This window comes from Monodon monoceros, unplaced genomic scaffold (assembly GCF_005190385.1).
Source record: "Monodon monoceros isolate NGI ecotype Baffin Bay Population unplaced genomic scaffold, NGI_Narwhal_1 Super_Scaffold_18, whole genome shotgun sequence".
Classification (NCBI taxonomy): Eukaryota; Metazoa; Chordata; class Mammalia; order Artiodactyla; family Monodontidae; genus Monodon; species Monodon monoceros.
The window spans coordinates 152,823,600-152,838,192 of NW_021703774.1; the positions used below are offsets into that span (position 1 = coordinate 152,823,600).

General features: G+C 49.0%; 1 protein-coding gene across 2 annotated transcripts in view; it reads left to right on the forward strand.

The window, feature by feature from the left end:
* Positions 1–12,694, forward strand: part of KIAA0319L (KIAA0319 like) — a 109,209-nt gene extending 96,515 nt beyond the window's left edge. For both annotated transcript variants that reach the window (XM_029227879.1, XM_029227878.1), the window contains exons 17-21: positions 647–789; positions 1,640–1,762; positions 2,494–2,584; positions 5,075–5,166; positions 11,422–12,694. In XM_029227879.1, the coding sequence (XP_029083712.1) occupies positions 647–789; positions 1,640–1,762; positions 2,494–2,584; positions 5,075–5,166; positions 11,422–11,609 (637 nt within the window). In that variant the 3' untranslated portion in view covers positions 11,610–12,694. The remainder of the gene's footprint in view (positions 1–646; positions 790–1,639; positions 1,763–2,493; positions 2,585–5,074; positions 5,167–11,421) is intronic.
* Positions 12,695–14,593: the final 1,899 nt, after the last annotated feature.

Consider the following 14,593-nt stretch of genomic DNA (forward strand, 5'->3'; position numbering starts at 1 on the left):
ACCCAGGCACAAACCCAACAGCACCACACTCTTAGCTGTTAAAAGGCTGGCAGGGCTTCCCTGGTGGCACAGTGGTTGAGGGTCCACCTGCCGATGCGGGGGACGCGGGTTCGTGCCCCGGTCCGGGAGGATCCCCCGTGCCGTGGAGCGGCTGCGCCCGAGAGCCGTGGCCGCTGAGCCTGTGCGTCCGGAGCCTGTTGCTCCGCGGCGGGAGAGGCCACGGCAGTGAGGGGCTCAAGTATCGCAAAAAAAAAAAAAAAAGGCTGACAGCAGGGATGTACCCATAACCAAATCCCCATTTTTCTGGCCTCCAGTTAGGTTTTGGAATAGGTCTTCTTGTTAGTTGGGGCAGCTTAGGCCTCTTCTAAAAGCATAGGCTTTAGAGTCAGACATATCAGTTGGGATCTGGCTCTGCCATAATTAACTGTGTGACCTTGGGCAAGTTACTTAACCCCTCTGAGCCCCAGTGCTGTCCTCTGTAAAATGGAGATGATGCTGATAACCCCTTTCTCACGGGCTTCCTGTGAGTGAATGTGTATAACACTTAGCACAGGGTCTGGCACAAACAGAAGGTACTTAGCAAATGATAGCTGCTGCTATCGTGTTGACAGCTTCAGCTCGTTCATACTGTTCCATGTCTCTGCAGCACCAAGATGGTATTTTTTGTTCAAAATGAGCCTCCTCACCAGATCTTCAAAGGCCATGAGGTGGCAGTGATGCTCAAGAGTGAGCTGCGGAAGCAAAAGGCAGACTTTCTGATATTCAGAGCCCTGGAAATCAATACTGTCAGTGAGTAATTCTGGGAAGTTGGGAATGAGAGTCCACCCAGTGTCCACAGCTCACCTGTCAGTCCCTGCTGTCCTTGGGCTTCATTTCCTCTTCTCTGGGAACAAGGAGATAATCACTTTCCTCAACTACCATTTTTTCTTGAAAGAGTCTCCACTCATTGCAGAGCTTCTTAACCTTCCATGGGCCCCTGAGATAGCATTCAGAGGGGCTGTGAGTTTGAATGGGAAAAAAATTACATCTTTATTTTCACGAACCTCTAACTGAAATTTATTGTTTTCCTCAATCATGAAGGTAGGCAAGAAACTACAGTTAGTATTAACAGAACGTGTGACTTTAAGGCAATAGAAATCTCAGATAATTTTGTGTCATGCTACATAATGAACTAGCATTTTTACTCATCACCACTTCAAAATTATGACAGTTGTTAGACACACTTCTAGATCTTGTTACTTAATATTTTAATAAAGACGCACATATTATTTTAAAGTTCTGTATTCTTAAATACTTCAAAAACATGTATAGTATAATTGCCTTCCTTTGTAATACTATGTGTTTTATTTCGGCAGTTATTCAGAGAAGGGGGTCTGTGGGGCATGAAAGGTTAAGAACTGCTGATATGGAGAAACAGCAAGTAAAAACAGTCTGGAGCCTTTCTAACTGCTCCAGTTTTATCCATGATGATAATAATGGGCACTGTGTCCAGCTATAAAGGTTCTTGGGGCAGGTCTCCAGGAAATGTCGTCACAGGCCATTGAGCAGGGGATCCCTTCGTATCTTCATGGGCACTGGAATTTGGTCACCCCCTGGCTCTGACGCCCCTTGACTTTTTTCCCTTTCCTGCTACTTTCAGCATGCCAGTTGAACTGTTCTGACCATGGCCACTGTGATTCATTCACCAAACGCTGTATCTGTGACCCTTTTTGGATGGAGAATTTCATCAAGGTGCAGCTGAGGGATGGAGATAGCAACTGTGGTGAGTTTTCTGCTTGGAACTGTGCCAGCTGGTTTGGCGTTGAGTGTGGCTCTGAGTTGAGTGGGTGGGTGTTGGTGTTTCCAAGGCAGATGAGCAACGAGGAGAAGAACTTTGTGTATTTTCTGTTTGCAGAGGACGTTTACTTCCTTCCTCCACACTTGCTCAAGGTTAGAGGAAAGCTCTGAAGCAGTTTTTTGTTTTTGGTTTTGTTTTTGTTTGGCCTCCCAGCATCGCTTGCGGGATCCTAGTTGCTTAGTTCCCCAACTATGGATTGAACCTGGGCCCTGGCAGTGAAAGCGCCGAGTCCTAACCACTGGACTGCCAGGGAACTCCCCTCAAGCAGTTGTTTAAGAAGAAACAAGCTTAAATCAGAGCAACTACAAAATGCAGCCTAAATCAGACGAGCCACACGGCCTCCTGCCTTTCTGGAGTGCCTGTGTACTCTGGCCCCAGGGAAGCCCGTAGGTGTCCATTCCCCTCTTTCCCTCTGTTAAAGCTCCTTACAGCCTGCCCCACTTCCCCAGGATCTCAGAGCACCAGCTAGAAAACAGGGGCAATTCATAAGGTTTAAAGTTTCAGCTGCCTTTAACTCCAAGGTCTCACCTTCCCTGGGCAGCCCGAGGGGCCTTCTTGTTTACAGAGCGAAGCCATCTCCTACCCAAGGTGGGCAGCCCAGACCTCCCTTCTAGCCTCTCTTTTCACTGCCCTTAATATTTTGTTTCTCTTGGCAGAGTGGAGCGTGTTATATGTTATCATTGCTTCCTTTGTCATTGTTGTTGCCTTGGGAATCCTCTCCTGGACTGTAATCTGTTGTTGTAAGAGGTAAGATGGACTTTCCCTGGAAATTTGTTCGTGCTTCTAATTACATATTTATTCATTAGAGAGGTATCTGGCACCTTCTATATTGAGGGCGCTGAATCCTGGGTTTCTTCCCTTCCCATCGCTGTTACATGCCGTGGCCCACCCACGGCATGCACAGAAAAGCTCTCCTTACCTCTGACACTCCTGAAGGCAGAAGCACACTCCTGTAGGCTGAGTGGCTGTCACTGCAGTGATTTGCCACCTGGAAAACGTGGCTGTGGCTGGAGTGGGAGTGGGAGGGCCTGGGGTGTAGACCTGGCTCTTATCTCTAGGGTATGTGGCCTTTAATACTCCACACCTCAGCCTCACCACCTTAGCACATGAGTTCTTTTTTTTTTAAATTGGGGTATAGTTGCTTTACATTGTTGTGTTAGTTTCTGCTGTACAGCGAAGTGAATCAGCTTTATGAATACATATACCCCCTCTTTTCTGGATTTCCTTCCTGTTTAGGTCACCACAGAGCATTAAGTAAAGTTCCCTGTGCTGTACAGCAGGTTCTCATTAGTTATCTCTTTTATACATATTAGTGTATATATGTCGATCCCAATCTCCCAATTCATCCCACCACCCCTTTCCCCCCTTGGTGTCCATATGTTTGTTCTCTACGTCTGTGTCTCTGTTTCTGCCTTGCAAACAGGTTCATCTGTACCATTTTTCTAAATTCCACATATGTGCGTTAATATACAATATTTGTTTTTCTCTTTCTGACTTACCTCACTCTGTATGACATTCTCTAGGTCCATCCACATCTCTACAAATGACCCAGTTTGGTTCCTTTTTATGGCTGAGTAATATTCCATTGTATATATGTACCACATCTTCTTTATCCATTCATCTGTCGCTGGACATTTAGGTTGCTTCCATGACCTGGCTATTGTAAATAGAGCTGCAATGAACATTGTGGTACATGACTCTTTTTGAATTATGGTTTTCTCAGGGTATATGCCCAGTAGTGGGATTGCTGGGTCGTATGGTAGTTCTATTTTTAGTTTTTTAAGGAACCTCCATACTGTTCTCCATAGTGGCTGTATCAATTTACATTCCCACCAACAGTGCAAGAGGGTTCCCTTTTCTCCACACCCTCTCCAGCATTTGTTGTTTGTAGATTTTCTGATGATGCCCATTCTGACTGGTGTGAGGTGATACCTCCCTGTAGTTTTGATTTGCATTTCTCTAATGACTAGTGATGTTGAGCATCTTTTCATGTGCTTCTTGGCCATCTGTATGTCTTCTTTGGAGAAATGTCTATTTAGGTCTTCTGCCCATTTTTTTGATTGGGTTGTTTTGGGTTTTTTTTTTGATATTGAGCTGCATGAGCCGTTTGTATATTTTGGAGATTAATCCTTTGTCCGTTGCTCCATTTGCAAATATTTTCTCCCATTCTGAGGGTTGTCTTTTTGTCTTGTTTATGGTTTCCTTTGCTGTGCAAAAGCTTTTAAGTTTCATTAGGTCCCATCTGTTTATTTTTGTTTTCATTTTCATTACTTTGGGAGGTGGGTCAAAAAAGATCTTGCTGTGATTTATGTCCAAGAGTGTTCTTCCTATGTTTTTCTCTAAGAGTTTTGTAGTGTCTGGTCTTACATTTAGGTGTTTAATCCATTTTGAGTTTATTTTTGTGTATGGTGTTAGGGAGTGTTCTGATTTCATTCTTTTACATGTAGCTGTAGCACATGGGTTCTTAATTTGTTTGCCTTCCTTTCAGTTTGGGATTCTCACGTGTACATGTTTTTACGTAATTGTAGACTTAGGTTCGCCATGATTAAGTCTTTCAGGTTTTTTCATTTAGTCTTCCTATCTAGTCTTATAATATTTAATGGTAACATTTATTATGTTTTTAATTATTAATAATAAGTATCATTTCTATGTTTACTGTGTACCAAGCAAAAATGTATAAAATGTGTATAACATTTTATACATTTTATAGGTAATATCTTTTTTAATATGCATAACAACCTTTTCTCAGGAAAATGACATTTTCCATGGACACACAGTTAATAAGTGGCAGAACTGAGATTCAACCTGCAATATAATCTCACAATAAAACGTAGAAAATTAAAAGAATTTTTTAAAATTCCCACCAGCCTAAGACAACCACCATTAACAAGGTTTTGCTGGTTTAATGCTTTCCTCCACCCTATACCCTTCCAGCATAGGAGCGTCATTTTATTTACATTTTTAACCCATCTCTCCTTCCTTCATTGCCACTGTGGAGTGGTGAGTCCATGATAAAATGATAATGTTTCCTTTACCTTTTCCCAAATCGGTGAGGACTATTTGAATAACAAATCACAGTTGCTACCTTTCCCAGCTGAGAAACAAGGAGAAGCATCCCTTCCATTAAGCAGCATCCCCCAAGACAGGGCTCTGCATGCAGTCTGGCTGCCACCCTGTGGTGGGCTACCTGAACCTCACACAGAACCTCTTTCCTGAGCAGGGAATTGTGTTTTTCAGACAAAAAGGAAAACCTAAGAGGAAAAGCAAGTACAGGATCCTGGATGCCACGGATCAGGAAAGCCTGGAACTGAAGCCAACCTCCCGAGCAGGTAGTGGCCCCGGGAACTGGGAACCGGGGGTGTCTAGGTTGGTGCACTCTCCCTGAAGAGCCACCACCATCACCAGTCCCTCCTAAATGTGTTTTTGTTGGCAGCTCTTTGTGCTGGAAAGGTATCTTGTCCCGTCCCTGATGAGGGCTCAGGGTCGGCTTTGCCTACTGGACAAGCTCGGACTCCAGGGCTCACTTCTTAGTGGTCCTTTGACTGTGCCGAGGGGCTCAGCCCCTTGCTTTCCTTTGCCTGCTCGTTCCCCTCAGGGTTCCTGCCTGGAGTTCAGCTTTTCAAGCTGCCCCTGTAGTCAGGCTCAGGGACCTTGGTCTCTTATTCCTGATCAGTCTGTCCTTTCTGGGCAGACAAGGTGAGGCCATGAAGAGATCAAAGCCAGTGTCTGCCAGCTGGCCTCCTTGCCGCCAGCCATCCTCTCCCATCTTCCTCTCTCCAGTATTTGTCAGGTAGATCCACAGGCTCCATCATTGTCTTAGAGCAGGTGGAGGGCAGCTCCCCTGCTGGCTCCAGGTGCACTGCGCTTATCTGTCAAAGAATTTCCAGCTGCACAAGCATTAAGACGGCTTTCAGTGATGGGGCTCGGAGGGCCAGGGTGGGTAGAAGGCCCTCCGTCCTTGTCTGGACTAGGTCATTGGTGAGGTTCCCATTCATCATGGACGCCACAGGACAGGCCTCATCTCTTTAGGGGAGCTGGACTCTATATAGAGCTATTCCTAAACACTCTGCTAGTAGAACTATTTTTATACAAAGTATTTATTAAACATCTCTCATGCTTAAAGCTTCGTATTAGGAGAGGCTGTAAGGGGACTATAGAGAGTTCTAAACCGTAGGCTCTGCCCTCATAATTTCACTGTAGTGAGGGAGAAGACAAATGAGAAGAGAATAAATGCTCATAGGCAGCCTGGGCTCTGTCAGCACCCAGGCAGCTTGGTTAGGGAACGCTGTGGGGCGGTGCCTGGAGGCTGGGGCCTAGCGAACCTCAGAAGCGCAGCCAGAGCGCACACAGGATACTGAGGATGAGGCCTCGAGGGGAGAACGTTGTACAGCACCGTCCACAGGGTAGCCAAGGTTGTGTTTATGTTGCTCTGGCAAGGCTTTTCCCCTCCTTGAAGTCATTCGCGACTTACTTTTGGTCTGGTAGACATGGCCCTGGTGAGCTTACGTCACTGTGCTTTTCTGAGATCCTCCTCCTTGCTGGTATCTCTCTTTTCTAAACAAATTTTGTTGGTTCATATTTCTGTCCAGAAAGCACTTTCTCGTCCTTCCCTTAACCTGCCAATTAAAGTCGTGCTTATCTTTCTCCCACATGTCTGTTTTGGCATTTCTCTCACTGTATTATATCAGTTATGTTATTGTTTGTCCGCTTACTAGGTAGGGACTGTACCTTATTCATCTGTAAATATGGATTAATACCACTGTGTACCAGGCCCTATGCCAGATACTGGTTATATTACAGTGAACTAAACAGAAAGACGTTGCTCTCGTGTAGTTTATGTTGGGCCGACATTAAACAAACAAGTTCACAAATATACAAAATGTGATAATGGAGGTCTTTATAAAGAATAACACTTAAGCTGAGACCCAAGGGACGACGAGAAGGAGAGTAAGGCACGTGAAGACTCTGGGAAATAGGACTGCAGGCAAAGCTGGTGACGGCCCAGCTGCTGGAATGAGCAGAGGGGATTTGAAGAAGACATGGTGAGCATGGGGTTAGTGGCACAAGGCTGGACAGGTGAGCAGGGACCTTGCTGTGGGCTTCTTCTAAGAGCAATGGGGAGCCATGGGTAGTTTTTTTAAGGAGGTGCATGGTGCAGTTAGATTTACATTTTAAAAAGACAACTGTGGCTGCTATGTGAAGGAATTGGAGAGGCAAAAGTGGGTGAGAGGAGATTAGATAGAATGCCCTTATGGTGGAGAGATGATGAGATGGAGAGAGGCAGATGGGTTCCAGATACATTTGGGGGGAAGGCTTGCTGAGGTTCATGATATGTTTTCCAAGGGGGGTGAGAGAAAAGGAGAAGTAAAGGATGGTGCCCAAGCATCTTCTTTGAGCATCTGTGGATTGGGTGGTTTTATTACCCTAGATGCAAAAGAAGCACTGGAGAAGATCATTTGGTTTAGAACAGTTATGAATGGGGTTGAGGAAATGAGGCTGGAGGATGAAATTATGGGGAGTTTTGAACATCAGCCTAAGGAGTTAGGCATTTATTCTGATGGTGATGAGAAGTGACATCTTGAAAATGCTGGCATAGTAAAATTAGTCTAGTGACAACATTTCATTCATTGAAGAGAATACTGATGCAGGTGGAGGCCAGCAAGGAGATTCTTGTGACGGTCCGAGGAGGGATGATGATGGCTCAGACAGCTTGGTATCAGTGGGATGGAGGGACAGGAAAGGTCCAGGCTGCCTTCTGACATGAGAGACAAGAGACTGATAGCCCTGACGACAGAATTAGGACAGTTGGTGCAGTTTGGGTAAGAGGAGACGAATTAAATTGAACTCAGCAGAACAGGACTGGATAGGAATCTTCTGTATGCTGGTGACGGTCGGCTCCGCAAAAGTAGATCACATCCCTTCTGGGGAGAGTGTCGAGGGACAAAAGAAGAGTCCAGGGCTACGGAGCTGAGGTGAGGGAGGAGGGGTGTCACCAGGGAGCAGTCAGCGCGCTTGCTGCTGCGGAAGAAGAGGGTAAGAATTGGGGATGACGGCAGTCACGACACTGGAGAAGTTTCTGGTCACCTAAAGAACTGGGGTAGATGGTGAGTGATAGGTGGCAGAAGTCAAAGTGCAGTTTATTTAGGAAGTACGTAGGTGGTGAGAAAATGGAGGCCCTAAATACTTAAAAGTCCTTTTAGAAGTTGAGCGACAGTAAGTGGAGATTCAGGACAGGGTGGACGGGGTTCAGGAGCACGTTTGCAGGCAGAGACGCAGAAGACAGAGGGGAGGGTCCTGGGCAGGGAGGAGGGAGGAGTGGGTAAAGGGCTTAAGATGCCTCTTCTGAGGCAGGCGGGTGGGTGACGGCAGGATGGGAAGGCAGACTTGTGGGGAAAGGGAGGGAGCGGGGAGGGCTGCAGGTGGCCAGCTGCTCCCAGGTAACCAAGATGAGACTAGATGAGGGTCGGCAGGCCCTTCTGTGCGCGGTGTCCATGTGAGGAGGCGGTGAGAGTCGCCTTGCATCTGTTGTGGGTCTGACCAGGCCAGAAGTCCCGGCTCTTGTTCTGGGCTCTGCAGTGGATTCGTGGGTGCAACCCAGAGCGAAGTCACCAGTAGGATGAGGAGAATGGGATTCAGGACCAAACCGTACAACGTGTGGAACTGAAGAAGTTCAGCCGGAAGAAGAGTGAGTTTAGTGGAGCGTGACGTGTGCGGAAGTGACCTGGACGTGGCGTGCGCCCACCTGAGTGAGCTCGGAGCCGCTGGCACCGAAGGCCAGCAGGCGGAGCGGGACACGTGCCCACCCTCAGGAGACGTGGTTTACATTCAGCAGTTGTGGGTTTTGCTTTGGTTTGGTTTTGCTGTTCTGTTGACTTTTTTTCAAGACTTTCTATTGAAGTCTATTAGATTGAACCATATAAGATTACTGATAATTGACTTTTGACCTATAAAAATAGCAGTTTTCTGTGATTCAGTCTAATGTGTACAGAAAATCATAAGCACATTTCATAAGTGAATGTACCCATGTAATCAGCCCCCCAGAAGCGCCCCCTTTGTGCTTCTTCCCAGTCACTGCCTGCCTCCCCCCAATTTACTTCTAATATCTTGGAGTAGTTTATATAAATGGAATCATTGGGCTTGGCGCCTGTCCCTCAACATTACATTTAGGACATCCATCCGTGTTGTTAGGTAGAGCAATCGTTCGTTCATTCCCATTGCCGTGTAATTTCCCTTGTAGGAATATATTTATTTGTCAGGTATACTGTTGATGGGCAGCTGAGTTCTTTCCATTTGGGGCTGTGATGGGGAGTGCTGCTGTAAACGTTCTTGCCCATGTCCTTTGGCGGACATGTGTATGGATTTTTGTTAGGTGTAGACCTAGGAACGGGATTGCTGAGTCAGAGGAGATGTGTGTGTTCAGCACCCACTGATATAACCAGCTTCCTAGCTTGTATTGCTTAGTGGATGAATCCCACTCAGTTCTTCAAGCAGAGCGGGAGCTAGAGGTAGGAGGGCCCGGGTGAGTGCTGTGTACTTTGGAGCCAGCAACACGTCCCCCCTTAAGCTCCTGTCCTCCACACCTATGGCCCAGAAGGGCTTTAGGGAACAAGGGAAGCTTCAAGTGCTTGGATGCTGGAGGAGAAAGCCCTCAAAGGGTATTTCATCTATAGGGGCAAAACAGAGGTTTTGAGAACATTGATGCTCCCCTGGTCTTGACGCTTCTTATGTTGCCACTGTCCCCTACCACACCGGAAAAGCCTGGGAAGCTGGTGTTCTTCTCTGGCCCTGCTGCTCTGCAGTCCTGAGAATCAGTGGGAGTTGTGGCCGTCCACAGTCATGTCCCAGAACCGTGCCCCTGAGATGGGCAAGCTGGGCCCCAGAGCACACTGCACAGATGACCAGCACACGGGCAAGGTCTGTGGGGCTGTGGTTCCCGAGTGACAGGTGCAGTCAGAGTCTAGATGCCCTCATCGTTCACAGCCTGAAGTCATGTCTGGCCAGGAAAGGGCAGAATGCCTGAGAATCATCCCAGGACCTTCTTTCAGTGTTTATTGGGGACCTGGATGGGACCAGGGGGAGGGAGAGTGATTGTTGGAGGATGAGGGTTCAAACACAGCTCACCTGACTGGTCACCTTTTTTTTTTTTTAAACTAATTTATTTATTATTTATTTATTTTGGGCTGTGTTGTGTCTTCGTTGCTGCATGCAGGCTTTTCTCTGGTTGCAGTGAGCGAGGGCTACTCTTCGTTGCGGAGCACAGGCTCCGGATGCACAGACTCAGTGACCATGGCTTACGGGCCCAGCCACTCCACGGCACGTGGGATCTTCCCGGACCGGGGCACGAACCCCTGTCCCCTGCATCGGCAGGCGGACTCTCAACCACTGCGCCACCAGGGAAGCCCCAAGCTGGGTTCTTGATGTTGGCAATTCCCACTTCTAGTTCTGCTGTCTCAGCCTACCTTTTGCTTACTCTGGAGTAGTATTTGTACCAGCCAGCGGGCAGCCATCTTGCTGTTGGATGGGATCTGCCCTAAGGCTATTACCAGACCTCGTGGTATGGTCTGGCCTCTGCAGCCATAAGGATGAATAGTGAAGGAACTACAGTGACTTATAGAATCTCAGGCATCTTGGGACTTCCCTGGTGGCACAGTGGGTAAGAATCCGCCTGCCAATGCAGGGGACACGGGTTCGAGCCCTGGTCCGGGAAGATTCCACATGCCATGGAGCAACTAAGCCCGTGTGCCACAACTACTGAGCCTGCGCACCTAGAGCCCGTGCTCCACAACAAGAGAAGCCACCGCAATAAGAGGCCCGCGCACCGCAACAAAGAGTAGCCCCCGCTCACCGCAACTAGAGGAAGCCCGTACACAGCAACGAAGACCCAGCACAGCCAAAAATAAATATAAAAAAATAAATAAATTTATTAAAAAGAAAAAATCTCAGGCATCTTTTCTGACCTCAGGTGCTTCTTATGGGTCCTCGTTTGTGTGTTCTGACCAGCTGACGGCTTGGGACAGTCCCCGCTTCAGTCAGGCTCTGCAGCAGAGGCCTCTCCAGGCCACATGCCTGCTCTCCCACCCCTTGTACCCTCTCAGCGAAGCCAGAGTAAACGTCTACGTAGAATGAAATTGTGTCCTTACTCAGTGTCAGCACCTCTGGCAGGCACTTTACATCCATACTGAGCCAGGGTACAGTGACAAAACTCATTCTCTAGAGCCTAAGTTCTTGTTCCTTGTATTTCCTGCCCCCCACAGAACTCCACCCTCTGCATAAAGGGGGGTAAAACATTCTACATTTAGAAGAGAGAGAAAAGAGAATGTCGTTGGGTGGCACTAACCAAAGCTAATAGATGCTGAAAATAAAGAATCCCCATTGGAACCTGATCGGTCGCTCTCTGAGGCTTCCCTGATGGACTGTCCCATCTAGCCAGGGCTGGGAGGACTTGGGAAGCCTCCTTTTCAGGAGAGGGACCATGACTGGCCCTGTCCCTCCGCTCCTGTTCAGGCTGGGAGGAGGGTGCAGGGTGTGGCTCAAGGAAGAGAAGATTTGTGCTTCTGACGCTGGGTCCCTTGACTCCCTTGCAGGTGTCAGACATAAAGGCCCGGTGCTGAGCAGCAGCCTGATGCACTCGGAGTCGGAGCTGGACAGTGACGACGCCATCTTCACATGGCCAGACCGAGAGAAGGGCAAACTCCTGCATGGTCAGAACGGCTCCGTGCCCAACGGGCAGACCCCGCTTAAGGCCAGGAGCCCACGGGAGGAGATCTTGTAGCCGCCTGGTCTGTCTCCTCAGGTTAGGGGTTGGCAGTGCTAGGGTGCAGGGCATTGCCAGGCTGGTTCTCATACCTCCCATGTCTGAGGGCAGCTGTTCTCCCGGCATCTGCTGGTCACTCCACCCTAATACCCTCAACTAGAGCTGCTGGTACTTGAATCCAGAGACCTTCTCCGGGAACCCCTGAATGAAGCTGTGAATGAAGAGGTTTCCTCTTTAAACCCATCTGGTAGGTCCCACAAAGTGTCCTCACCTCAGGGCCTCCTTTTCTGGAAGCCCGCCTCTGCTCCAAGGATGGACACTGGCAGCTCCTGGCCTCCTCTCCAGCTCTTTGTTGGCAGGGTTGCTGCTTCTGGGGCATCTGCACAGCGAGGCCTGGCTGTGTCCTCCACCCCTGGGTACAGAAACAAGCACCGCCAGCCCCCTGGCTCCAAAAGCCTGCCTGCAGGCACGTTCTTTGTTCTCGTCTTTGGGGCGGAGTGCGCCCTCTTGCTAGGCCCAGAGGAAGTGGTGCCTCCTCCTTACCGCTGCTGCTGTGCTAGGGGAGGGCTGGCTGTTTCAGGAATGCAGAGGGGCCCCTCTGGCTGCTGGACTGTTGTTTAAGAGTAGCCAGGCTGGACACAGACTGCCACCCCTCTTCCTCCTGACCACCCTGGCTGCTTCAGGGATCAGGCCACCACTCCCTGTGCCCAGAGGAGATAGCCACAAACAGACTGGAATGTTACGGCATGAGAGTGCACGTGTGTGACTGCCCCACAGCGGTCTCCTCTATGTCCATCTGTCCGAGTGTCTTCTCTCTGTGTCCCTTGCGTGTGTGTGTGTGTGTGTTAGAGTGAGTGTGTGTGCATCAACTCCTCCTAGGGCTCTTGGCTACTCATAAGGCAACCTTGACCTGGAAAGACTTTCAGCTTCATGGAACAGAGACTTCCTGAATCCCTCCGGCCCTGTCACTGGTTCCTCAGCCATGGTTTCTGGGTGTTGAGGAATGGGAGCTTTGGGGGAGCGGCTTTTTAAAAAGAAACTTACAGTTTATACTACTGCACTACAGTCTGTTGTGAGATGATTAAACATGCTATTTAATTGTACATGTGCCTGCTGGGTGTGCCGCTTCGTGCTCCATTGCTGGCCTCTACCACGGGTCCAGGCACCTGTATGTTCCTGTGACATGATGGCCTCCGGCAGGGAGGTCATGGGCCTGGCATCAGCATGTGTGGTGCTGGGACCCTGCCTCAGTGGCTGCTGATGGAGGAGTCACCGCCCTGGCCCCTGCTGGCCAGCTGCTCCTTGTGGCTTTTAGGGAGGGGATTTTTCTGTCCTTCCTTCGACCTTCTGTGAACACAAAATTGATGCATACAAACACCACCGCCCCCTCTCACCCCTACCCTTACCCCGTGGACAAGCTGGGGATACAGCGTGTCCCAGTGCCCAGGTTGGCCTTTATGGGCCCTGCCCTTCTCTTTTGGGGTTTCCAAAGCAGTAGGGCTTGGCCCCGGGCCCCCAGAACACTGTGCAGTGTTGGAGGAATAGCTTGCTGAGCTTGTGGGATAAAAGGAGGGCTGCTGTTCGGTCTTGGACTCCCAGGAAAGGGAGGGGAGAGAAGGACTGTGGAACTCATTCTTCCCCCAAGGCCCTGTGCACAAAAATCAGCTGAGGGTGGGCGGCATTGGTTCTGTTTTTACAGGAACAGAAACGAGGCATACAAGAAGTAACTCGGTCCACACACCGTAAATGACGGAATTAAACTCAGGCCCAGCAGAGCCTGTGCGTGGTCTGGATCAAAATCACCTTTAAAAATGGGTTGCTGGGCCCCACCACTGTGTTTCTGATTGAGTAGGACTGGGACGAAACACGAGAATTTGCCTTTCTGATAAGTTCCCAGAGATGCTCTTCTGCTGGTCTGGGGACCACACTTTGAGAACCGCTGGTCTAGAAGTGCACATTCAGTGTGTCATGAATAGGAGGCAGCAGCTGACCCGTCCCGAGCGAGGGTGCAGGAAGCTCAGAGGAGTGGGAGCTTGAATCTGCCCGGGGCGCACTGTGGGCCAGGGCCGCGTGTGTTCTCGGGTGTGCAGGCCAGGCTGCCCCAGAGCAGCTGGTGGGCAGGCGATCGGGACTTAGTGAGGTTGGTGTATTGGAAGAACTTTGAAGGATCCATGAAGGAGCTACAGGACTTGATAACTTACTGGCTTTGTAGGTTTTTTCTGTGTTCTTTGGGCCTCATTCCTATACCTTATCTCAGCCACAGCTCATTGAAGGATATATTTTTATCTCAGTCTCAGATGAATAAAAGAATTTTTCATCCCCTACTCCTCCCACCAAAAAAGGGACAAAACCCAGAAACCAGTGCTGCTTTCCTGGCTTGGGGTCTTGCATCGAGAAGACTGCCATGTCCCTATTCTTGCCTGACTCATGAAAGAGCCAGAAATCCTTGGGCTTGCTTAGGGAGAGCTAGGCTACTTCCATATAACCCTGTCACCCCAAAGGAACCCTTCTGAAATAATCCTGAATTTCAGGAGCCTGGGAGCCCCTGCCTTGACGAAACCTAGCTAAACACTCCTCCACCCTCAAAGGCCTCCATCTTTCATTTTCTAGAATGGCCAGAGGGAAGGCCAATAGAGGGCATCCTCGCATTTCTTGAAGCCCACAGGTACTATGTGTGGAGAGGAGAGTTAGTCACCAGGAAGCAACACTCAAAGAAAACCCTTCGGGCTGGAAGGCTGCAGCATGGCCTTCCTTCTGAGGGAGCAAAGGTGGGGGAGACTCTGAATCTTGTTCTTCCAGCTTCCCATTGGCCTATCTGATCAATGAAGGGAGCCGGCACAGGTGGCCACACACACTGAGAGTTGTTCTCTGAGAACAAACAGGTATGGAAAGGAGGTGCGCGCAGTCAGGAGCCATGAGCCCCTGGGAAGGAGGGTTTGAGGAGCATGGATCAGGCCCTTGATTCCTTTGTGGAATTTGTGTTGAGGTTTAAAGGCCCCTAT